The following is a 25,175-nucleotide window of genomic DNA, read 5'->3' as shown; positions in this document are numbered from 1 at the left end:
AGATTCCAAATAGAATCAAGACTTATGAAATACACAATTATTGAGGTAATGCATCGTATTTGCTTTCCATCAATAATTTATCATAAAAATCGACAGATTAATTAATGAATGCCTCATTTAAGTGTTATAACTTTAGGATATTTAATGTGTTTACTAAAATACATGTAGGCCATAGCTACGTACTCATGAGTACTCTTAATGTAAGAGCACAGTAACCTCAAGTGTTTATCAACTTATTAAGGGGTCTCGAGCGGAAAAATATAGGTATATAAAAGTATATGGACTTTTGCGCACTAGTTTTAGGCAAATAAATTGATAAAATAAAGAAATACCTATAGGAGAAGTGATTTGACAGATTTTGGTCAGCCATATGTAAACGAGTAAGAGTTAGAAATATGAAAAACAATCTGTCAAATCGCTTTAGATTTTTAATTTCGGATATTTTGCTTATTCTTCAACCAATCGTCCTCATTTCGTTTCATTCCATAGATTGTTGTTGCACGAATCTTTTCCTTATTTTATCTACTTATTTGCCTAAAACTAGTGCGCAAAGGTCTATATACTTTTATATACCTATATTTTTCCGCTCGAGGTGTCTTAACCCTATATTTCTACAACAAGTTTTTACGTGTAAATAAATAAATTTGTAAATCTTCAATAGAAAAATTTTTTTCAGAAAACTTCAATTCTTACATACTGCTGGGGTTGAGAGAAAATGCAAAGTGTTGCAATACAAAAGTCTAAGATAATTAATAAATTTTGCCTTCGGGTCATTAGCAAGTATGCTGAAGAAAATAATCACATAATAGGATAATGTTTAATCTTATTCAACTATTTTAATACCTTGAGAAATGTAGCAGATAGTTTAGGATTACAACATACAAAACAACTGATGAAAATTTGAATTTCTTCATTTATATCATGAATTTATATTTTAGAATATTTAATACATAAATGCATAATGAATAAACAATTATTGTTATCAAGATGAATTTAAAAAAAAAAATAAAAGACACCTGAATAAAAACATGATAGATAAGGATGAAAATAAAGATAAAGTGAGAGGTAACTAGCCAAGGATGTGGACGGTAAATAAGATGGTAACAAGATGACAAAGTATATGTTAGCAGAAAAGGCTTGAAATGAAATATTGATCTGTGAAATTTGCGCGCGCAACCCCTGCAGACTCATCCCTGATGCTTCACTGCCACCATTTTCCTTGCACATATATGGACTTTCCCATTGTAAATGCAGCTGGTTTCATCTTGCATCTTTCAATGAAAGACTACCAAGAACTAGAAGAATTCAACTTCATTCCTATTTTACAACTACATGATCCCTCTTATCTTGACCGATTTTTAAATACACTCGAACATATTTTAGTGTATTAAATAAGAAACACTTGAGAAATCATTTTTTTCTTTTCATCTGGAAACCCTTCTGTATGAGTCTGGGATTTGTTGCTAAATTCCTAAGTTTAACAAAAATCTGAGACTATTTTGAAGAAACAATACGGAAGATAAAGATCTTAAATTACTTAGTAAACAAGATCTAGATGAAATTCTTTGAAAAAGTCTAAAAAAATTTATTCTCTAATGACAATAGCGTTGAGATTGATTTACTTTATTTATCATAGTATAACGAAATAGATGAAAAGTATGTAGGCCAACGATTGTCTATAAAAAAAATGTTTGATAATGATAGTTTGGAAAATAAATTTTTTCCCCCCTACAGATAAAGCATTAAATATATTTTTAAATTTATACCTATTCCTTAAGGCAATAAAACAAAATATGATTAAATGAAATCAATTTTTTTGATAAATTGCGTGGGTAAATATCGAAATTTTTCACTTAATATTTTATTTATTAATAAAATTTATTAGAATCATTTTTTTGCTAAATAATTTTTTTTGTTTTCGATAAGGAAATCTTTGATGTTGTATTAATAAGCAAGAAATTAATTTATAAACAAGACAATGACCTAGTAATAAACTCGGTATCTTGTTCAACATTACTTTCTAATATTCAATTAGACTTAATTAAGAAAATTTTTCAGGTGTTTAAAACATTCACAATTTCATTTTTAAATTTTACGAAGCTGTAATTTATCTTCAGGATTATCATCATGTCTAAATTTGGTCTAAAACACTTATTAATATAAAACTCAACTACACAGAGAGAATTTTTTTACTAAATGTAAGTGTAAAAAGTGACAAGTCCACGTTTCGAAATTTATAAATAAAAATATTTCTGTTCAACAGTGCAAAAATTACTCACGACAACCCAAAATTCAATATCGAATAGAAATATTTTTACTTTTAAATTTCGAAATGTGCACTTGTCACTTTTTACACTTACATTTAGTAAAAAAATTCTCTCCGTGTAGGATGAATCATCAATATACTATTATTATTCCAAAATATTAATCAACTTAAATCCATTAATAAAAAATAAAAGAGTTAATTTTTTTTAGTTTTTAATGTGTGATCTAAAAAATATTTCATTTGATTAATTACTCTTTCTCTTATTTCAATTTCATATTTTATTAAATTACTTTTTAATTTTTATAATATACTATAAGAATATTTATTTTTATAATATAAATATAATAACAGTTACAAGATAATTTTGTTCTATCCATAATGTTTTATGTGTTATTTGTTTTAAAAATGTATAAAAAAATATATTTATATTATATATTAAAAATAAATAATGTAAAAATAAAATTTTCTACTTTTACTTGAATTCAATTTAAACTTATAAAAACATAGATTGTTTATTAATACTAAAAATTGTTTCATTCTAATTATATAAAATATGGTTTTTCGTGATATGTAACCGCTTACAATTTGATCGATATTCAACATCTTCTACACAGTGAGATTTCAATACGAGTTTCTAGGCCAGGGCCACTGATCCCGCTTTTATAAAAATAACCTATTTTTTTCCTTTATCTGTCGTGTATTGTTCTATTGGGTAATGAATACACATTCAAAGAATAAATAACACTTCATATTTCAAATGAAATAACAAACGTCCGGGACCTTACCTGGACTAGATTCAATCGATAAAGCTTTCTTCTACTCATGCGAATGAATTTCCGGGTAAATACCCGGCTGCTGTATAAAGCTTTAACAAAATATAGAAATACTCATCAGTATAATTAATTAAAACTAATGAATCAACTTGTGTTTACGTCGTTATTATTTTTCATATCTACATTGTGTGAAAGTAGAAATATATTTTTTTATCTTAAAAATCATAAAATATTGAAAAAAATAAAAGATGAAAAAATTGAAAATACAACGAAATTCAAACGAAAATAATATTTAGTTAAAAAAAGAAAATATTTTTGAATTATTATACTTTATGTGTATAAACGCGACCTTAAAGAATCTTTTTCTCTTCTTTTGTTTCGATGCAAATAAAGTAGACCACCACGGTGACAATTTACCACTCAGTGATATAAAAGTAAATCAATATTACTGTATAGTCTACATTCATACCCTACACGCGATTCACTCTCCACGTGTAGTCTAAAATAATATCCATTAACAATATCAAATTGATGTAAAATTATTATTATAATTGGAAAGAAAGTCTATTGTTTTATTAAATATAATTAGATAAAAAGATAAATTCATTATTGATTTAATAAATTCTCAATCATTTCTGGGAATGAATTTAAATTGAGTAGATTTATTATTTGAATAAATTTAAACATTCCATTTCTAAAGACTGCTAAAAGCCAATTCCAAAAGACTTTTAATTTTAATATTTTATATGATATATTAAATATCTATAAATAATTCATCCCAGTCCTCGAGTTTACAAAGAAAAGGGCAAGAAATTCACTATTTATAAAAATTTCATACATTTATTATTAGAAAACCTAGATCAAAAATTTTCATTTATGACTCAATTTTCAATTTTTAACCAAAATTTAATTTAGAAAAAATAGTTAAGATTTATATTAAAAATTTATTGATATTATTTTTCGAAACTAATAAAAATATACAGAAAATGAGGAAAATTATCTTAATTTATAAACATGATCATCATTTGAAAATTTATTTAATAAGTCAAATCTCTGATAAAAAGTGAAGTGAAAGTTAACAAAAAAATGTATTCAATATTAACTGAAATAGTGCACTTTTATGTAATACTACATTGTTTTCGTCTCTCTAGGGTATTGTTTATTTTTCGTATACTGTACAGAGTTTAAATTCCGTCAGATACAATCAGTCAAACTGATATTAACCAACCGGTAAGCTTCTCATTTCTCATTCTCTTTTTTCTGACTACGAAAATGGATATGTATTCTTTCATTTTCTATTTAATCATTACTTTTGGACATACAATAACAAACATTTTAACTAACTTTCCACTTTTAACTAAATAACGATAATTTAAATTAAATATAGCTTTTAATTAAATTATTATTAAAATAATTTGATTTATTTTTCAATAATAAATATAAAATACTTTTGAAAAAAATTAAGTACTTAAAACGAATGTCTCTCAAGTAATTTTTTTCAAAATTAGACAAGTCGAGAATAGGAACAGAATTTAATACGCTAGACTGTCTGTCGACGAGGGGTGTAAATCGATATTCAGTCAGTACAAAGAGAATAGATTATTGAGTGTAGAAAAAAAATAACTTAATACGGAATTAATGATGAAATAAAATAAATAAAACTTTTTTTAGATAAAACATATTCATAAAGATGAATTTCTTCTTTCCAATTTTATTCTATTTAGTTTTTAATTAAATTTTAAAAGCTTTAAATAATATTTAATTAGGACAAAAAAAATATTAGTCGATGATTCATCACGAAAAATAATTTAGGGATATTGTAGGTTGATAAAAGAGCTATAGAGTGTTGCTAGTAGCAACAAGATTATGCATTTCAATTTTTTACGGATATGATAAATAAACCAACACAAAGAATACAAACAATTTGGTTTAAATTATTTTAAAAATTAATTTACAAATAATATTGTCCTCCGTTTGTGAAAACAAAAATAACATTATTTGTGTGTATAATTAAAGGCTGATTATCTATATATATTGTTTATCATTAATAAACTCCATTTTTTTTTCGAGTAATTTTTATTTTAGTCACTATATATGTAAAATATATTTTCATGTAATGATAATGAAAATCAATCCTACAAATAACTTTAAAGTCTATTAACTGAGATTGAATGTCTCAAAGTGCAGTTGAGTTGTAAAAATACCATAGAATTAACGAAATTACGAAATACTTTATGAGACATTGTAGAGAGCTGAAGAGTCTAAAAAATTTTTGTGCAGAATCAATGGAGTATTACTTGAAGAAGAAATACACAGAACGTATATCTTATGGATACACTGTGATCAAAATAAATTTAAATGAAATGAACAAATAAATTTCTATAAAATTACAAAAATTGCAAATACATGAAATACCGAATGGAAATAATTTTGAAAAACTATCGATAGACAGATGCAGATGTAAAGTCGACAAGAAGTCGACGTAAGTGAACTTGTGCGTCACTAAGCTTGGAATAGCAAGTGATGTCAAGCTTATAAGATAGAAATCCGCTTGAAATATATAGTCACTTGAATTATCTGGTACTCTGTGATCGTATGGTGCATTGAGGGTACACTTACTAAGCAAATAAATGTAAAAATGATAATTTGAAGAAGTGTCAGGATGTATTTCAAGCTTTATCTCCAATAGGGGACAATAACTAGAAGCCACATTAGTGTAGCAGACATGAGAGATAGAGGATCTAGAAAGGGGCGTGGATCTCGTGTATAAAAGATGACGTGTTTGTGAACACAACACTACTACTACTATACATTCATCGTCATGACTGAGTCACGCGGTCAATTGTGAAATGTAAGGAAAAAAGAGAGACGGAAATAGATGGTGGATAATGAGAACCTCTGAGGTGCAGTATCGTGTGTCCAGAACTTTTAGGTTTAATTTTCACTTGACACTCCTTTAATTTTATTATTTTACTTAAAAAAAAACGTCACTTAACAAATAAAAATACAGTCAAATTTCTCTAATTGTTACGCCTTCGGTCAATTTTTCTAAGAATAAAAATTACGGGGTCCTGTGTTAATAACATATAGACTAAACTATTAATTAAAGGAATTTGACTGTAAATAAAAAAACTATCACTGGAATAAACAAAAAAATAAGTTGCACAACCTAAAGGTAACTGTTAGAAAATTTTTGTGTTTTTATGTTAGAAGATTTTTGTGAATTATAAGACTCTCAAAATAATTGAAAACTTTTTGATTACAATAGAAAATATACATATTGTTTTCTGAGATATGAAAAATATTTTTAGATATTACTTCGAAATAAAATTAGTCTTAACTTTGAATTATTTTCTATTACAATAATGATAATTTTTTATTATAACTCCAAAATAATATTGAAAAGATTTTTTGCACGTTTACAACAATGAATATAAGTACATAAATGAATAAATAAAAATATACAATAAATTTAAAATATTGTACTACATTGTATTTTATGAAGCATTAATAATTCATATTAACAAACATAATATTTTGTTTTCCATTAAATTATTGTAGCAATTTTTGTAACTCATAAAAAAAAGAATTAAGATAAAAATCAAAAGATTTTACAACTAAATAAAAAAGTTGTAAAACAAAAAAAAAACTTATTTATCATTGAAATTGTTGTACCCAACGCTATTCGTGTAAACAGAAAATAATACTATATGTATAAAAGAAATACTTGATAAATTTTTCACCGATTAAAATAGTAATTTTATAGTAAAATTTATGAGCATAATGTTTAGAAATAAATAAAGAATGATGATTGGCTCATGAAAAATGAAAATAAAATGAAAAAGAATCGGTGAAAAGAAGTGAACTTGTCAACGAACTGATGTACTTTTATGTTGGCAATAGGTTACAAGAAGTGAGAAATGAAAGCAAAGAAAAATAGAAACTCTATAAAACAAAAATCACGAAATGGAAACCTGTATCAAAATTCAGGATAAACATCAATTATTTATATAAAGAATTCTTAAATGTCTTTCCATCAAAGCGAACTCTCTATTAACTTCCCAGTTGAATTTTTGTTTTCTATTCTCAGTAAAATTTTAATTTTAAAATCACATTGTTTTTATGTACGGAACAAGTACATTTATTTTCAACACATCAATAATATTTTCTTCACACTTTGACAGCTTAAAATTTAATGGTAATACAACCACGATCAATTAATCGATTGCAATGCATTGCATGATGGTGTTACAATGTATTGTTTGAGTTATTCAAAAATTTTTAATTGAAAAGAGAAAACAAGTGGTAGTAATTTTTACCACAAAATGAAAAAATTAGAGAAGTAAACTTAGCAATCATTATCATGTCACGTGTTAGTTAATCGTGTAGTCGTTTCCCGTACTTTTTATAAGCATGAAACACCCAGAAGTGGGTCGAAACTATCATGATCATTGAAGAGTAGCGAGTGTCACAAAAGGGCTCCTTGAAGGGATAAAAATGTTGAAATAACTATTGAAAGAAGAATAACGAGATCTCACCATGACATTTATAAAAAAAAAATATATGAAACATACAGATTAATAAATAAACAATAATATATATATATATATATATATATAAAGAAAAAAGAAATTAATGATCAAAGTATGAAAATAAAATCAATGTTTTGATGACGCATATTGTTCCTTAATTAGATATATTAATTGGGGTGATAGATTCAAGAAAAGAACGATCAACCAAGGACACGAGGGTTGAAAATTTGTCGAGGCTAAAGGACTAAGTGAAGTGAAAGAAGTAGGTGGAGATGCTGCTTCTTGACTTGAATATTGATTCTTCAAACAAAAAATAGAAAAAATATTCACGAGCTAAGAATACTTCATATATTTAATTTCGAGAGACTTTAATAAATATTCTCAAATGAACTGAAAAGAAAATAAGTTTTCTGCAGCTAGAAATATTTCAAATGCTTTCATTTCTATTTAAAATATAAAAAATAAACAAATAATTATTTGCTAAATGATTTTTTTTAACAAAATCACTCATCATAAAATATGTTTGTTCATTAGTTTAATAACATGGACGTAAAAGTAGTCCTTACCCACCTGTTCAATCAGAATTACTAGTTTATAAATATATCATTTTTGTGTTTATTATTCGAGTAACAATTTAGTTAATGAACGATAAGGAATTATTACAACCTTCTGATTGTATACTAAACATTATATGAATATTCAAGACCCTTGGCCCGATTATACACTTTTATCGAACATACATTGATTCGTTTATCAAAGAATACAGCTCCCCGATTAGAATGAATGGACATTAGCTTGTCAAATTCTTTACATGCTGAGAAGTCAAGATGAAAATTATAAACATCTAAAAGACTCCTATGAAATAAGAAGAAAAACTAGCATAAATTATCAATTTTTCTCTTCCATTAATTTACGTTTTTTTTAATTACTTTATTGTATAATTAACGAAATACTAGAGCAACAATATTGTTCCTCGACATATTTGTTATTTCCTTTGGTAATTAGTAATTTAACGCTTGAGGAAATTTTATTTAAGAATTCAGTGCACATTATTGCATGTTCATCCGGCACGTCTAAATGACAATAAATCAGTCACACACATGGCGTAATTTTTATATAATCATTCGATAGTAATCATTTACAGACATTCGATAAAAATTGATCAAAAAAATTTTCGTTGATTAAGTAATTCCCAATGAGTTTTTGATTAATCTTATAAATACAAAATATAAAAAAAACGTATATTCATTTCACAATTATTATTTTAAAACTTTAAAATTAACAATAATTAAGAATAATCGTTTTAGAATCGATAAATTGACCAAGTGACATAGCCATCCAATAAAAAATCCCAAAAACAAATCGAAATTCTCAGATAATTAGAAACAAAATTTACTAATAAACAACAAAACAATGATAAATAATGATATTCTTTACATGATTGCTCAGATTTCACTAGTTATATGAATAAAATGACATATTTCGACATTGAATGATTCTATGAACCTTACATGAAAAGTTGGAAGTACAAATGCGCAGTAAGTATAAAGTAGGTTGACTTAATAAATCGTTAACTGATAACAGTTTAAGTTAGTAGCAAAAAATTTAAATCAATATATAAATCCCATTAATGTTCATAATCCACAAATAAATTTATCTATCATTATTATTAATATAACCAACAGTAAAACAAAAAATGCATTAAAAAATTAATCATAGCCGGTAACTAAGCAACATGGCGCAAGGGCACTCCTCTCTCGTTCTTTTCTAAGAACGTCATTTTAGAATGCACTTATAGCAATCCCCATTAGCTGACAATGACGCCTTGTATACTCCGTACGCTTGGGTTCGATTTTATATCATTTTTTTCCAACATTTCACGGTATGTCATTGGCGTCAACGATTTTCCCATAATAGCACGAGAAAGTCGTGGAATTTGCCGGTGAATAAAACAAGATGGCAACCGCAAATGAAAGGAGAATAAAATATATCTTTTTCTCTGTCTACCGTAGCGTGCGTCATTCGAGTACGACTAAGCCGCATTCATATCGCATGACCGGAATGAAAAAAATGACATGAAGATTATTTATGATTTTACAGATTAAGTAAATTTTTACCACAACATATTCAATATCATTTGAATTATTGATCTAATTTCTTGGGAATTTTCGAATGAATAAAAGCGGCCTAAAGTTAAAAGATTGTGAGGATATAATACATTGATGGATTCAACAGCTACGGGGTTCACACGACTCTGATGTGTTGAAATAACTCAGGGCTAATTTAAAGTGAAATTATTGTTGAAACAATTATGAAAATGAACACATTTTATGAATAAAATCACGATGCAATTGAAATGTGTCATGACTCACCTATTCGAGTGCAATAAACGGCCTAGAAAATCGAGGCTTTAGTGTTTTACAACGGCTCCCGTTCACTACGGTTTCACACAGTGCACTGCTTGTGACTAACGGAAGCAGCCATATTTGACTGCGCTTATTACTTGACGAACTTCCGGATATTTGAATAACTCAACATTGACAATGTTTTCAATTTATTATACAGATTAAATATACGAATTATTCAAGATTATCTAAATAATTTTATAAACTATTTTTTTCATATTATTTTCACTATGTTTAGACTGAATTATTAATTGCTATTCCGCTGATAATAATTTGTTATGATAATTAAAACGCCACCTGTGTATTGTACTAACTATTTTAGGAATAAGACAGTGCCCACGACAATATTTTAAATTCTAGGTGGCGCCAATCAATCGATTTATCTAAAGTTCCTTAAAATAGAGTCTGGCAAGATAGGGTAAGGCAGGATTAAAGTCCCTTAAGTTATTATAGGACTTTAGGCAGAAATCGAGCAATATGGCGTCGTCTTGCCATACTGTCTTGAGGGACTCTTCATTTATCTATCGACTGTACAGTACCGGACGTAAATGCTGTGTAATTTTCTATAGGACGGTATAGGAAAATCACATGTATAACCTTTCAAAAATTGAACAACGTTTATGTCCGGTACGGTAGATAAGCTTTGGGAAGATTAAACGTGTTTTTTTATTATAGTAGTAAGTAAAACACGTGTTTTCATTAGAATCAATACAATTAGTATTATATTTATAATATTTCAAACAATATTGTCAATTCACAATGCCTAAATCAAAGCGAGATAAAAAAAGTAAGTATGAAATTTCAATTACGCGTTTATTAAGTCAAATAGATTTAATTCTAAACTAAATAAACATAACCTAACCTCTATTAAGCCTGATACAAATAATCTTTAAAATATTTTTCAATTTAATAAATAATGTTTATTTTTTTTTTTTTTACAGTATCTCTAACAAAAACAAGTAAAAAAGGTAAAGCACTAAAACAACATATTGTCAATGATGTTCGAAGCTGTATAGAAAAGTATGAACGAATATTTTTATTTTCTGTCCGAAATATGCGAAATAACAAACTTAAAGATTTAAGAGAAGATTGGAAAGCAGATAGTAGATTTTTCTTTGGGAAAAATAAAATAATAGCTCTAGCAATGGGCCTTACTCCCGAAACAGAAGTCGCTGATGGTATACATAAATTAGCTAAGTCTTTAAAAGGACAATGTGGATTATTATTTACAAATAAACTAAAAAATAAAGTATTGGAATGGATGAACAATTATGCAGAAGAAGAATATGCAAGAGCAGGATTTATTGCTCCAGAAACAATAGTATTACCTGAGGGACCTCTTCCTGAATTTTCACATGCAATCGAACCTCATTTGAGACAATTGGGAATGCCAACAACTCTTCAAAAAGGAGTTGTTACACTGGTTAAAGAATTTGAAGCTTGTAAAAAAGGTCAACCACTAACTCCGGAACAAGCTAGAATCCTCGTGAGTTTTTTTTTTTTTTTATGAATTAATTCAAATCATATAAATTATGCACTCATTAAAATATGGATACAATCTATTTTAATCTTTTTGTATATTTTTAAGAAACTTTTTGGAAATATGCTGGCAGAATTCAGACTAATTCCCCTAGGATTTTATTCTAAGAAGAAAGGATATAAACGTCTAAAAACCACAGACTCTGGGGAAAATCATCAAGAAGAAATGGAAACAGAGAATACAAATGAGACATAAATAGTAAAGAAGTTTATAATAAAGATTCTTTTGTAAATAATTGTTAAACATTATTTTATGGGATTTTCTCATTCTACATTTATTCTAATCAATTTAAAATATTAAATATAACCATATTTTTTATTAATTTCACTAATAATAAATAGTATAATTTATGAAGATAAAATTAGATATTTAGTTATTAGAAGTAAATTCAAAAATAATTTTGCGAATGATTGAATCTACATATCGAATTTATTATTCGACAATTTATACCTGTCTTTGAAGAATAAAAAATTTGAACACCATTCATAACAAATGAAGTTATTACTTGATGCTATGTAACCATCGAGATTGCGACATCATAAGTTTATGTAACAAATATTGGTTTAAATTTATTAATAAATTTTAAAAAATAATATGGCTTTTCAATATGCTTTTACAGTTATTGCAATATTTATTATACTTTGGGTAAAGTATATTTAAGTAGAAAAAAACATCATTTTCAAAATCATTTCATTAAATTGACAATTGTTTTTAGTCTGCTTATAGCTGGTTTTCAGATATTCCCACTCGTTCAATGAGAAATCCAAAGGTTGCATCATTATTTAATGTGGAGAGAGAACGAAGTGCAACTTCTATCGATTCATTAGAAATATCTGATGCTGAAGAAATTATCAGAGATCAATCTCGGAGGAAAAAACGATTATCGAAAGTGAATAAAAAATAATTCAATAACTAATATTCAGGATGAAAAAACAATGTAAACAATTCTCGTTATACTTTACAATGTATTTTGGCTACAAGACATTACATTTAATACTTGAAGCTTGAACATATTTCAAGGATAGTCAAAGAAAATGTTTGGACAATAACAAATTTTTTTATAAATATTACAAATGTCTATCACCTTATTTAAGTTGACCATAGAAGCTTCTTACGCCTATTATTTGATTTATAATTGTCGAAAGCGTGGTAAAGCTGAGATCAATTCATTATATAGGTAAATTGTCATTCTCCTGTTACTTATTATTTTCCTGACAATATTCACTTAAAAAATGAATTCAAATTAAAAAATATATTTATTTATATTTGAAAATAATATCCTATTTTTAAATTAACTAAATTGATTTTAGAATACATTTTCTTATAACTCAGGGATCTTTGCATTTCAATGCATTGTTTAAAAAAAAAAAAATCACAATGTTTTTTTTTTTTTACTATCAATCCATTTCATATGGAGTCCAAATCAAAGTCTTTGGTTATTATGATGTTGCACAGCAACTTTGATTTTTTTCATTAAATTTCGTCTGATCCTGAGTATTATTCTATGTAAAAAATTAACATACGAAAGTTTCTCATATCTAACATAACAATGTATTTTAGCTACCTTCAGAAAATATTAAAATCTATTATATATAAATAAATCTATTATATATAAATAAATTAATTATAAACAATTCAGACTTTTTGTAATTGTACTCCTGGCAATCATTTGAAATTAATTATTAAGAGGTACAATTGCAAAATAATGGAATAAAAAATGTAAAAGAAAAAAAATATACTCTAATCAAATTTTTGAATAAATTTTAGGTAGAAAAATTTTACTCTCCTATGGAAGTATCACAATTTACAATCATTATTATCTGGTCTCAAATTGTTTGACTAATTAAGTAATTTAATAATGTAAATTAAATTTTAATTAACTCATTAACTAAATTACTCATTCATTGTAAGCTAAATAAATTTATATGTAGAAAAATAAACTAGTTATACTATAATGAAAGCTTTTAGAAATGAAACATTTACTACATTTTTTTCAATTACTTAAACAACATCAATTATTGTAAACCACATTTTCGATATTAAGTTACGACATAATGAGAGTTTTAAAGCTTGTCATTTATGTTTATGTTAGTGTATTCATTCAAGACTAGAAATCCCCTGAAAATTATTTATCCAAATATTGTAATCAATTTGTTAGCTGTTTGCCTACAAAAAATTTTAGGCTTTTGGTAACATTATTTTTTTCTTTCTTGTATCATTATAAAATCAATTATCATCGAATTGTTTAGAATAGCTCATATAATTATTATATTTTTCAAATTTAAATCTAAAAAAATTTTAGTAACATTTGTCACCATGTAACAAAATAATTCATCATTCAACTCGGAATGTTTTCTATAATTGAGAATATATAATCGTTATTAGACAAAGCTTGGCTTTTTTTATAATTTCCTGCGTACTATGAGCTAACTACATAAATATATAAAGCAGTAAATAAGTACGAAGGTAAATTTTTCCATTGACATATCTACCAAAAGATTGCTTGATTTCATTAAGCTTTAGCGTAATATTGCATAAATTGGAGTGTAAAAAAGAGGTTTGTGTAAGCAACTATACGTTGTGTCATTATTTTTGAACACTTAAGCGATTATTTATTAAATCAGTTGTCTTTCACAAAGCTGATCGAGACGTGGTATTTCGCGTAAAGGCTCCCTCCAAAAGGAAAAGGAGCTGAATTCATCAGATGCATATTCTCTCGCTGCTGGGAATAGGTGATCGACGATGAAACTCATATCCAAATATCTGTAAATTTAAAATAGTATTATCTTTCTCTTTTTTGTATTTTATATACAGAAATTGATTTTTTTTTTTTTTGAAAAATGATTGTGATGAAAATGCTGTTTAAAAATATTCAGTTTTTCAACGTATATTAAATAGTTTTAAAAATTTTTGAATTATTCATTAAAGCTTGAAGCTTGATTATTTACAATTCGTTAGACATATGAATAATTATAATAATGAATAATTATTTTTTTATGTAACTAAATTAATTATAAATGCTCAATCATCAATAATATGAACTAAGAACCAAATTATTCTTGTAATTCATCTCTTTTATTGATAATTGATTTCTTAATTCAGAAACTTTGCTCACTACGATTAATTAAAAAATTTTTAGAGTTTACAAATTATTTCAAGTATTGTTTTTGAGTCTTCACTGTGAAAAATAATGTGTTAATGAATCAAGCTCCTGAAAAATTTACAAACCAAACCCATCGCCAATGATTTTTATGTAATAGGACCTTACAATGTAATATGTAGAGAATTTTTTCTGTATGTATTATAATGGAATTAAATTATTCTTATTAATAGAATAAACAAAGTAAATTATGATGATGATGACATTCGCAAAAACTTAATCAAACGGGAATTTAAAAGCATTGGTAAAGAATCGAATGTGACAAGTGCTTACCCTATAAAATATAAGAAGAAATAGATGCACAACCAAAAACCGTACAAATAATAAAACTACATGAATAAATTGCAATTTGATTCATTTGTTCGCAAATAAATTAAAAATAAATAAAATATTTTTTAATAAATGATAGCGATTAATGTTAAACAATATTTAGTTTAACGTTTCGAAATTGAAGAGCTCTTCAAATACCACAGGCCTACAATAGAAGATGAATTTTCTGCATAATTTCTATGATGAAGTGATGACATATGATAGAAAAATCATAAATATAAAAGAAAAATAACCATGTAGGCCTGTGATCTTGTATACTTTAATAATTATAAATATTTATTGGCTATGGTTGTGTGTTCATCAGTGAGCTGTTGCTCTTGGTAGAGGCGGGAACAAGTCATTGACGATATTGCTCTGACACGCATAGCTGTAATCATATAAATATTCCCTATAAAACCCTATCAAAATTATATTCATAAGCTTTTATATTACTCATCGGATTTTATTCCGTTTTGTTCTTGAAGTTATTAGAGTCTTGAGTTGGATATTATTTTTAAGATAGATTCAGTTTTCTAACTAAAATTTAGTTACATAATTAATTACTCTTGAAGATTCTCCTTTAAATCAGAAAAAAATCACATGCGTACATTTAATATTTAATATTAGTAAAGTGTTAGTGACTTCATTTTTACAAGATTTAATTCTAAGAAATAAAATTCATTTTACTTACGAAGATTGGAATGTCTGCGTTAACTCATGCTTCAGTTCTCCACGATGATTTATAGTAAAGATTCGATGAATTGGAATGCCTACTGCAGTATAAGCCCAAACATCCTAAAAAAAAATTTGTTATTATATTTTTTAACAAAATTATTTATTAATATTGAAAGAAATGAATATTTACATTGACTCGATTTCCATAGCCAGCATAGAATGGACGACTATTTTCAGGAAAGAGTGCCATAATGTCACGGAGACAGGAAATCTTAAATCTCTCAGGCTTTTTTTCAATAACTTCTCGGTGGAATGCTGATATTAAACTGGTAGGATTCAAAAGCACAGGTCCGTCAGGAAGACTGATATCGTCCTGCTTAATGCTTCTCAAATAATCTCTGGTACCTCGTGATTGACCAATTGCTCGTGCTGATAAATACAACAGTTTGTATCCATTTTTTTGAATTTTAGTAAATAATTGAGCAACACCAGACTGGGCCCAATCTTTTCCGACAATTGGAAGAATGTGTCCAAGCACATCAGACTTAGTAATAGTACCATCAATATCAGATATAACTATTTTATCATCATATCGCCATCGATAGATACAACACATGCACCGAGAGGTACCTTGGTAAGCTGTGGTGACACTGAAAACTACATCATTGAGTCCTTCTTTCAAATTTAGGCTAGCAATTTGTTCAGACGTAAGTCGTAAAGTTTTACGATATTTTTCACTAGATTCATAATACGAACGTCGCTCTTTAGGAATTTTTACTCCTTGTGGTTCATTTTGATTACTATCGGAATCTTCGCTTCCGCTATATCCTTCACCTTCTTTCTCTTCGATCTTTGACTCTTTTGGCAGTACTGAAGTCTCCTCTGGAGTACTAGAAAGACTATTGTCAGATTCTTCAACTTTAATTATCAGCTCTTCTTTACTTTTTTCTTGCCTAAAGAACAAATAAAAAATATTTAAAATACTGATAATTATAAGTCCAACTAGACCGTAAAATAAAAAAATTTGCTTACGGAATAGATGAAATGTTACTATCATCTACATTATCAGATTCTTTGAGTTCATTGGAAATATCAGTTGTTTGTTCTACTGACTTATCATGACCAGATTCTTCGTCTTTTTTAGTTGGCTGGGATGATGAACGTCGCCACGAAAACCATGAACTGTAGCCTCCACTTCTTGTCTCATTAGTTTTGTTTGTTACATTTGGTTCTTTTTTATCTTGGTGAATTGGCAATGAAATGTATTGCAGATATAAGTTTTCAATAGTAGGCTGAGGTAAACACCGTTGAAAAGCAGCTAATGTGACAATGATAGGACACGCGGTGGCCCAATTATAAAATTTCCCATTGATTTTAACTACCAAATTAGGGTTTTCAAATAGTTTTACATCATTACAAATATCTTCAAATTGGAGTAAATTTTGTTGAAAAGATTCTTGATTTGGGCCATTCTCTGAATCTAAACCACCACATAATGATAAGCTTATATCAAACCTATTATCAAATAGTGATTGTTTTGATTCTTCAAAATCACTATCTAAGGACTTTGGGCCTCCTATAGCACCTTCTACACTATTGGGGCTTTGGGGTAAGCTTGGACCATTTCCTGATTCAGTATCTTCTTCATCCACTGTTTTTCTTTCTGCAATAGATACATCAAAGGTCCTGTCACTCTATTTATTGATTTAAATAGCAACCAAAATTGCCAGTTCATTAATTTTCAAGCAACAGTTTTTTTTTATAAAAAATGTATTATTCAATGTCAAGATTATTTAACCTTTTTTTTATAATTGTAAAAATTATTCACTAAGATATTTATTCAATAATTTTGAAGTTAGTAGTATAAGTTTTTGACAACTTTGATAAGAAAAATACAGCTCAACTTTTTCCACAAAATTTATAGAACAATAAGATCCTTTTTAATAATTCATAAACAATAATCAGGAGAATAATTTTATTATTAGCTACTGTCACACAAAATTGTTCATTGTTAGTGCACTCTAAGCATGGAAGGTAATGTAATGAATACATAATGAATTAGTTCAAGTTTATAATAGCATTAACTATCTTAGAAAAACCACCAAAAAAAGCGAGCAAAGCCCATGAGAAAATTTATACCTTTAGCGACAGTTGATCCGCGATGAGAAGAAGGGAAATAAAGAGCCGCTACCTCAGGATCCAATTCATCAGCATTTAAGTCGCTCAAGTAAATGCCTTCTGATTCTGGATTGTGTCTAACGCGAGATGTCTTCTTCATGAAGGAGAACATACCACTGAGCATAGAACGCTGTGCCTCTTCTGCCATCGGAAAAGCAGTTAGCATAATGGTTAGTAGAAAATATGATAAGCAATTTATGATTTGTATTATTACAGTTTTGTTAATTCATACATTAATTATTGATAGTAGTAATTTGTTAATAAAATTAATATACTGACAAATATTTATTATAAACGAATAATATTACTTTAACTTTTGTGGTACAGTTGCCATAATTCTTTTTCTATATGTAGACAATTAATTTATGTCATCATAAGTGTTAAAATCATCACTTACGATCATTGGTTGGGACGACAGCAGTAGAAGTATTAAGAGTATGAGTAACTTCCGGCGGTGGACTTGGCAATTCACCCCACCTCCAACTCTGTCGATGGCGTTTATCTTCATTCATCTCTTTACTATCTTGTTCGATCTTTCTCATTTCAAACTCTGTATCCGATTGAACAGGAGAACAAGGCCTGGAATCCCGGTTCCTTTTAGGGTGAAAATAAACAATCAATGTTATAACCACAAACACTAAAGTGTCTAATGTTTAAAATAAAAAAATGAATATGTTTATAGACTGCTGTGTAATTGAATGATTGCTACTAATTACTAATTAATGACTACATTTTCTCCTTACTTGGTAATTTCAGTGTCACTGAAGAAGTGGAAGTCCGTTTGTGGTGGAGCTTTTATAGTCTCTGATATTTTTTTAACTTCTCCTTCTTTAATTTGGTTCACTTCTTTTGATGTCTTTGAAAAAATCACTATTGTTTTTAACTTTGTTATGATTTAATATTTTCATTTTAATACTTACAGGTTCACTTAATTGTTCTTCAATATGTGGAACTTCAGTCTCACTAACTTCTGTTTGACTACTGCTTCCATTACTACTTTTTCTTTGAGCTCCTTTCTTTTTCATACTTCTCTTTCGTCGTTTTCTTTTAGAAGAAGATGAAACCTTAACTTCTTCAGTGTTTTCTTCACCCAAGGATTTTTTTTCTACATTAGCTTCAACTCGTGATATATCTTCAACACCTGGTGGAAAATTATCAGCAATAGGTATAAAATTGTTAGTAACAATACTGATTTTTCTAATTCTTTCTGAAGAGGTAACCGCAACGAAAGATTTTGGTGTGGAAACAGTCGGCTTTGATTCTTCTTCATTGATATTATCCATATCAAAAATTTCTTCTTCAACTTGTGTTGTGAGTTTGTTATTATCCTGCAGCTGATCATCATTATTTTTCCAATCATTCAATAGGGCTTTTTCGAACTTTGCTCTTTGTTCAGCTGGGAGTTCCGGAAAATTTTCTTTAAATAATCTTTCTCTATCTTCTATTTTTAATGCTGAATATTCATCTCTTATCATTTGTTGTTTTTGTTGAGTAGACATGGCATTTAAACTTTCCTGAAATACTTTATTCCGCTCTTCAGAAGTCATTGATGCAATATGAAGCAATTTTTCACGATGTTCAGTAGGAAGGTCCGAAAATTGCTCATTAAGGAACTTTTCACGTTGATCAGCTGGTAAAGAGGACATTTGTTCAAGTTTTTCACGTTCAATCGATAGTACTGAATCTCTAAGAATTTTTTCATGCTGTTCTTGAGGTAGTTCAGAAAGTAGATGAAATCTGCAACGATTATGCATGCTATAAATTAAGAGATTTTTGAAAAAAATGATTGGACAGTTGTAACAAAAAAAAAGACAAGTCTGTATTTAATAATAAAATGTTCTTATACCTTGGAGGAGGAGGAAAACAGCTCTCATCTGGAATTGGTGAGCAGGCTAGATGTGGAGGTATTTCTGGCTCATTTTCTGATCCACTGGAAGATACTTCCTCAACAAAAAATGCTTCCCCAGCATCTCCAAGTTTCATGTGAATAGGCGCAGGTTCTCCATTTATTTCAATGTCAACCTAAATATTTTGATACAAATTTAATGAATCGACAATTATTTTTATTTAACAGAAATATGAGTTTCTTACCACTTTTTCTCGGGATCTGAGAACTCCCAGCTTACCAAATCTAACATGAAATGGTGAGCAAGTGAAAGACCCATCTTCTTGCTCCACAACAATGACATCGATAGCTCCAGTTAAGGTAGCAGCATTAATTTCTTTGTAAAAGTCACGAAAATTGCTGATGAACTTTCCAATGTAGTTCATACTGTACATTTTATATCCTACTACTTTGAAAGAATCTTTTGAAATTATTCTTATAACTTTATTGTAGTACGAAGCTCAATCTTATCTTTTTCTTTTTAAAGCAAATCAATCAATCAATCAAACTGTTCTGATAACTACAGTCGTAATTATTATTAATTATTTTTTATACTTCATCTAATCATATTGATATGTGGGTGAGATTATTCTTGAAACTTATTTTAATTTCAAGTTTAAAGTCTATTTCACTTGACCAAGCTATTGATTCGTCACTTGAACGTTATTCAAAATTTTTTTGCACACTTCTTAATCAATTCTCTGGTGGTGAACTGTCAAATTTGTCGTAATTTTAACAAATAAATAAATCACAGGATTCGATATCACTAATATAAAACAAAAAAATGTCTTGATTCTAATAAAATAATCTTGTAAATACTGTTGGTCCTTATCAGATTGAATATTTCAACATTCAAGATGTTTTACATCAGAAATCCTTTGTTCCTAGAAGCTTGTCGAACTTCAAGGGTTTTGCCTGGGCTTTCTCCTCACTTCCCCGACACACACAACTCACCACATTCCTGGAGTGGGGACAAATGTCAGGAAGTGATCACGTGGTATAAAGAAATCCAATGAGTGAACCCGGGCCTGCCAGACGGTCGATAAAATGGCGCTACCACGTGATCGATGACGGCACGTGGCGCGTATTTTGCAGCAGCCAATTTTTTATCCTAAAACAAAATATAAAATTTTATCTATTATTATTTCATTTTGGTAAAAACAATTTTTACAATTAAGAGCATTATTTAATTAATTGACTTTTTCAGTATTTTATTAATCAACTGTTGAGTGATAGTATTGAAGGATATTTATTTAAGAGATTAAATTTAAGTGACTTGGATTTAATTATGATATGGATTAGCATATGTAATATCACATTATTTGAAAAGTCACGTTGCCCGTCGGTCATCCTATTAGACAACGCGTCGCTGACAGATTTAATGACATCACTAATTCGAAGGAAAATCCAGATTTAAAAAAAATTGATTTATTATAACAATTAAAAATTTCAAGTATCAACAAGTTGATAGAAAACAAATAAAATTATTAAATGTTACATAAAAATTGTTTGCTATATTGAAAATAATTGAATAAACATTTATAAATGTATGTTTTTTTAATTTAAAAATACAAAGTACAATTGTTAAATTATTGTTGGCAGTTTATGTAAATTCACTTAAAAACATGTTTTGTTGAGTTTCTGTTAATTTTATGCATACCATTAGTCCAAGTTGATTTAAAAATATAGAAATAGAAATGAAAAATAATTTTAGTTAAACTTGATTGCATAAGTATAAAAAATAATTATTGCTAAAACATGTTGTTTTATTATAACAATTATATTAAAGATAATTAAACATTGTATTTGGCATTACATAAATTTATTTTCTCAGAAATTAGTCAAGTGAATTCCTAACAATAATATCATCTTGTTTTTACGGAAATTAGACATTTTTTGGCAGAATTTACAAATTCCATGTCTTTCTATACCTTGAACTTGTGAAATATTTGGCCAAAATACAAGAAATTTTACAATTTATAAAAAAATCACATTTAGACAAAATTTATATTATTAATTGATTAAAATATTGCCTTTATTGTTTTTAAAAAATTTTTCTTGAATCACTTATATTGACAAAAAGACATGAAAAATTAATAATTCTTTATCTTAACCAGTGATTAAATTGAGTAAAGTCAAAGCATTGATTAGCCACGTCTCGGCATTTTGCCAAAGTTCTATCACATATCCAGCCAAACAGGAAGTGTACTTCAACTAATATGTATTTATGTACACTCATCGATCTGCAGGGAAAATAAATGAAGACACTCGGTACTTTTACTGCAGCCAAGAAGACCACGCGACAATTTAAATCATAAAAACAATAATTGCATAATTTATTTTTCAGCTTACACTAAAATTAATTATAATCTTGTTTACTAAACGTAATATAGAAAAATGGTTAGATTTCGTTATTACTTGTTATCGAATTTTTCAAACTTGTCAAAGATTTATTTTTAAATAAAAACAACAGCGTCAATGAAAAAAATATTTTTATCTAAATTACTCAGTAAAATTAATTATAGAAATTCAACGATTTCTAAATATAAAAAAGATATTGGTTGTACTCTTCATTATTATTCAATACCAATGTAATTCTTCAAGGAATTAAATTAATTATGTTATTAAACATTTGAAAAATTCTTAAATTTTCTTTTTCTTGAAAAAAAAAATTAAGAAAAAAAATTACACATTGTCCAACCATTAAGCTTCTGATATTTAAAATATAAACTGAACAACAATACTGTATATCAGTATAATAATTTAATTGTCTTCTTTTAAAATTTTCTTTTAAATTTGTCAAAAATAATCGACCTATTAAATGATAAACTTTCTCAATAATATGAATAAGAAATATTTTTTATTAACATATGTTATCACTCACTTTGGCTATCAATAACAAAAGAATATGAAAAAAATGTTTACTCTACGTCTAGTGTGTAAACAAATTCTGAATCACTTTATCATATATTATATATTTAAAAATGAATTATTTATAACAAGTCTTTCATCAATGTTCAAAGTTAAATAAAAAACCTAATAAATTTGTTACAGTCACAAAAAAAAATATTTTAATAAATTCAAATAAATAATTAAATTTTACGGTTCATTTAATGATAAAAATCGATTACTCGACCTTTGGCCCTTGTCCAATCTTCTTAAACGTGGTCGTAGCGATTTTCTTAGAATCTTCTAGTAAATTTATTCTAATCTTATAGTATAATTCCTCTAAAAAAAATTCTCATGATAATCTACAGCAAATATTTATCTAAAAAAATTAATTTACAAACGTTAATCATTATTTATTTGCCACAAAAGGAAAATTTCAACAAATGTAAATGAATTTCTCATAAATATATAATGATTACAAATAATAATGAAGTAACGAGTACTGAGTAACAGTCTTTTTCTACTTTATTATCCGTTTCTTAACCCAGTAATGGTTGGAATGGAGTAGAAAGTTACAGTTGGAGGATTTGAAGGAGGAGAATTCACGTGGACTTCGTGACAAATACTAAAATTCATTTTGATCACGCGAGACAAAGCTGGATTTCATGACATATTTCTTACAACTTTTTATTTCTTTTGCAATAAAACTTCAATCAGAGTCATATTATTGATTATATTAACAATGATTTTGTTTTTTTTTTTTTTTCAAATATAAGGATGACAAAGAAAAATATAAAATATATATATATATATATATATATATTTTGACGAAATATTAAATAAAGGAATAATTAAAATAGTTTAAATAAATGAGAATAAATGGATAAATTCAATTAAAATCTTTATTGAAAATAATTTGACTCAAATTGTTAGCTTATTGTTAATAACGCATTATTTGTTATCAGTAACAACGGTAAACAAGTGAATGAATAAATGCAAGAATAAGATGAATCAAATTCACTAGGGATTACTTACAATTGTTAATTAGAGAATGCCGATAAATCCTTTAATTCGGGTCATAAATTAGTAGTTTTTATTCAACATTAAATTATTAATTGTAGAATAATTAATATTCACGGTTCAAAAAGTAATGTTAACACGTATTATTTAACACCATAAGAGAGAATAAAAGCGTGTGTTTTCTCAATAAGAGTCTAAACGTAACTGAGTTTAAGTTTGTAAGTCAGTTGTGTAGTAGTCTACCTCAGCTGTCCGTGTCAATGTGTGATGTCTACACTTAAATGTATGTCTATGTAAGTGATGTGAATACATATATCCACTATGACTTGTTCATACTTGTTTTGCACAGTACGAAGCTCGTTAACCACGAGTCGTGTTTTCGAGCTAACCACCACAAGATTAACTGAGATAACTTAAACCAATCGTCGTACCTTCTTCGTTATAAAAAATTATATTGTACTCTGTATGTATAGAATATAAAAGTCTTTGATTATAAAGAAACAAATCTAACGGTATTTTATTTACATATTTTTAAATCTTCCTGCAATATTTTATACTGACCTATATTTTTCCAAAGTTAATTTTTAACAAATTATTGAAATTAAAACAATATCTTTATATTACATTTATCAAATATTTCGTTAATAATCAATATTTTATTCATAATGGATTCTAATATTTTTAAATAATAAAATAAAATGGAAAGCAAGGAAAATATTATAGTTTATTATCGTTATCTATAAATAGAATATAATTTATTTTAGCATCATTTATGATTTTTATTATTTTCATTGAGTTTTTATGAGATTGCATAGATGAGAATGAATGGAAATGAATCAATTTGATTGTTTGAGATATTGAAATAATGTAAATGATTAGAAAGTTTAGAGAAAGAGAAATGAATAAATGACAATTAATTAATGATTGTATTGTTTTTGAAAATTTTTGAAATGTGATATTTTATTATATCTTTTTTATCTTGTATAAGATAAAAAAGTTTGTTTTGTTTATTTTATAAAATGATTCGCAATGTGGAAAGCGTAAACATGTTCCTAATAACATAACTTTATAATGAAATAAGTATAAATACGTATTCGTGCAGAATAGATTGTCTTCACTGGTATTTTACGTTACAGAAATGACGCTTTCACTCGTGCAGCTGATTACTCTGTAGGGCAACCGGTTATGCAGTTGACTAAAATTTATTTCAGCAACTTAAAAGGGAAACTGATTACTTTGTCTTATCTTTTTTGTTTTAACTATTATGAAATTTTACAGAGAAGATGACTTTTGTTTGAGAAAAAAATGCTTAGTCAGATAATTATTTTTATCTGCTATAATATTTTTTTATTTTATAGCAAATAAATACTGTCAATTACTTTATGCATAATATAAATATTTCTAATGGATTCCTACAATGACATTTTCTACATCAATACTTGATCATGAATTAATGAAAAATAAAAAAAAAGTTTGTTTTAATTTTACCTAAAATGCTGCAATAATCAGCTATGTTTGAATTCTATTCTTTCTGTGGTGTTTT

The 25,175-nt window shown here is 27.2% G+C and overlaps 3 protein-coding genes and 1 long non-coding RNA gene across 7 annotated transcripts in view; 2 read left to right on the top strand and 2 right to left on the bottom strand.

The window, feature by feature from the left end:
• The window catches only part of LOC118066501 (uncharacterized), a 4,202-nt gene extending 2,452 nt beyond the window's left edge, over nucleotides 1-1,750 (top strand). Inside the window, exon 3 of the long non-coding RNA XR_004690256.1 lies at nucleotides 677-1,750. This is a non-coding gene — a long non-coding RNA (uncharacterized lncRNA). The remainder of the gene's footprint in view (nucleotides 1-676) is intronic.
• The window catches only part of 14-3-3zeta (tyrosine 3-monooxygenase/tryptophan 5-monooxygenase activation protein zeta), a 19,118-nt gene extending 9,020 nt beyond the window's left edge, over nucleotides 1-10,098 (bottom strand). For both annotated transcript variants that reach the window (XM_035082573.1, XM_035082575.1), the window contains exon 1: nucleotides 9,944-10,098. The gene's annotated coding sequence lies outside the window, so the exon portion shown is untranslated. The remainder of the gene's footprint in view (nucleotides 1-9,943) is intronic.
• A 428-nt stretch (nucleotides 10,099-10,526) lies between these two features.
• On the top strand, nucleotides 10,527-12,109 carry RpLP0-like (ribosomal protein LP0-like). The gene is made up of 3 exons (XM_035082643.1): nucleotides 10,527-10,763; nucleotides 10,918-11,462; nucleotides 11,565-12,109. The coding sequence occupies exons 1-3, from the start codon at nucleotides 10,736-10,738 to the stop codon at nucleotides 11,709-11,711; spliced, it is 720 nt and encodes a 239-aa protein (XP_034938534.1). The 5' UTR covers nucleotides 10,527-10,735; the 3' UTR covers nucleotides 11,712-12,109.
• Nucleotides 12,110-12,461: 352 nt separating this feature from the next.
• Nucleotides 12,462-23,932, bottom strand: Lpin (phosphatidate phosphatase LPIN). 3 transcript variants are annotated; one of them, XR_004690264.1, is made up of 12 exons: nucleotides 23,648-23,932; nucleotides 19,930-20,834; nucleotides 19,685-19,860; nucleotides 18,759-19,575; nucleotides 18,582-18,694; nucleotides 18,236-18,432; nucleotides 17,800-17,979; nucleotides 16,693-17,323; nucleotides 15,851-16,613; nucleotides 15,677-15,780; nucleotides 14,950-15,373; nucleotides 14,149-14,279 (listed from the first exon to the last, which is right to left on the bottom strand). XR_004690264.1 is itself a non-coding variant. In XM_035082641.1 (11 exons), exons 2-11 carry the CDS (start codon nucleotides 20,116-20,118, stop codon nucleotides 14,132-14,134), a joined length of 3,318 nt encoding a protein of 1,105 aa, XP_034938532.1. In that variant the 5' UTR covers nucleotides 20,119-20,834; nucleotides 23,648-23,929; the 3' UTR covers nucleotides 12,462-14,131. The 3 variants fall into 3 exon arrangements, 2 of the variants coding, with proteins under 2 accessions (XP_034938532.1, XP_034938533.1); XM_035082641.1 differs by lacking the exon at nucleotides 14,950-15,373 and having other exon boundaries at nucleotides 12,462-14,279; nucleotides 23,648-23,929; XM_035082642.1 differs by lacking the exons at nucleotides 14,950-15,373; nucleotides 17,800-17,979 and having other exon boundaries at nucleotides 12,462-14,279; nucleotides 23,648-23,920.
• Between the last annotated feature and the right edge of the window lie 1,243 nt (nucleotides 23,933-25,175).

The sequence above is a fragment of the Chelonus insularis genome, unplaced genomic scaffold (assembly GCF_013357705.1).
Source record: "Chelonus insularis isolate UGA/USDA-ARS -01 unplaced genomic scaffold, ASM1335770v1 contig_347_pilon, whole genome shotgun sequence".
In the NCBI taxonomy this organism is placed as follows: domain Eukaryota; kingdom Metazoa; phylum Arthropoda; class Insecta; order Hymenoptera; family Braconidae; genus Chelonus; species Chelonus insularis.
This window is presented reverse-complemented; position numbering and strand designations above follow the sequence as displayed.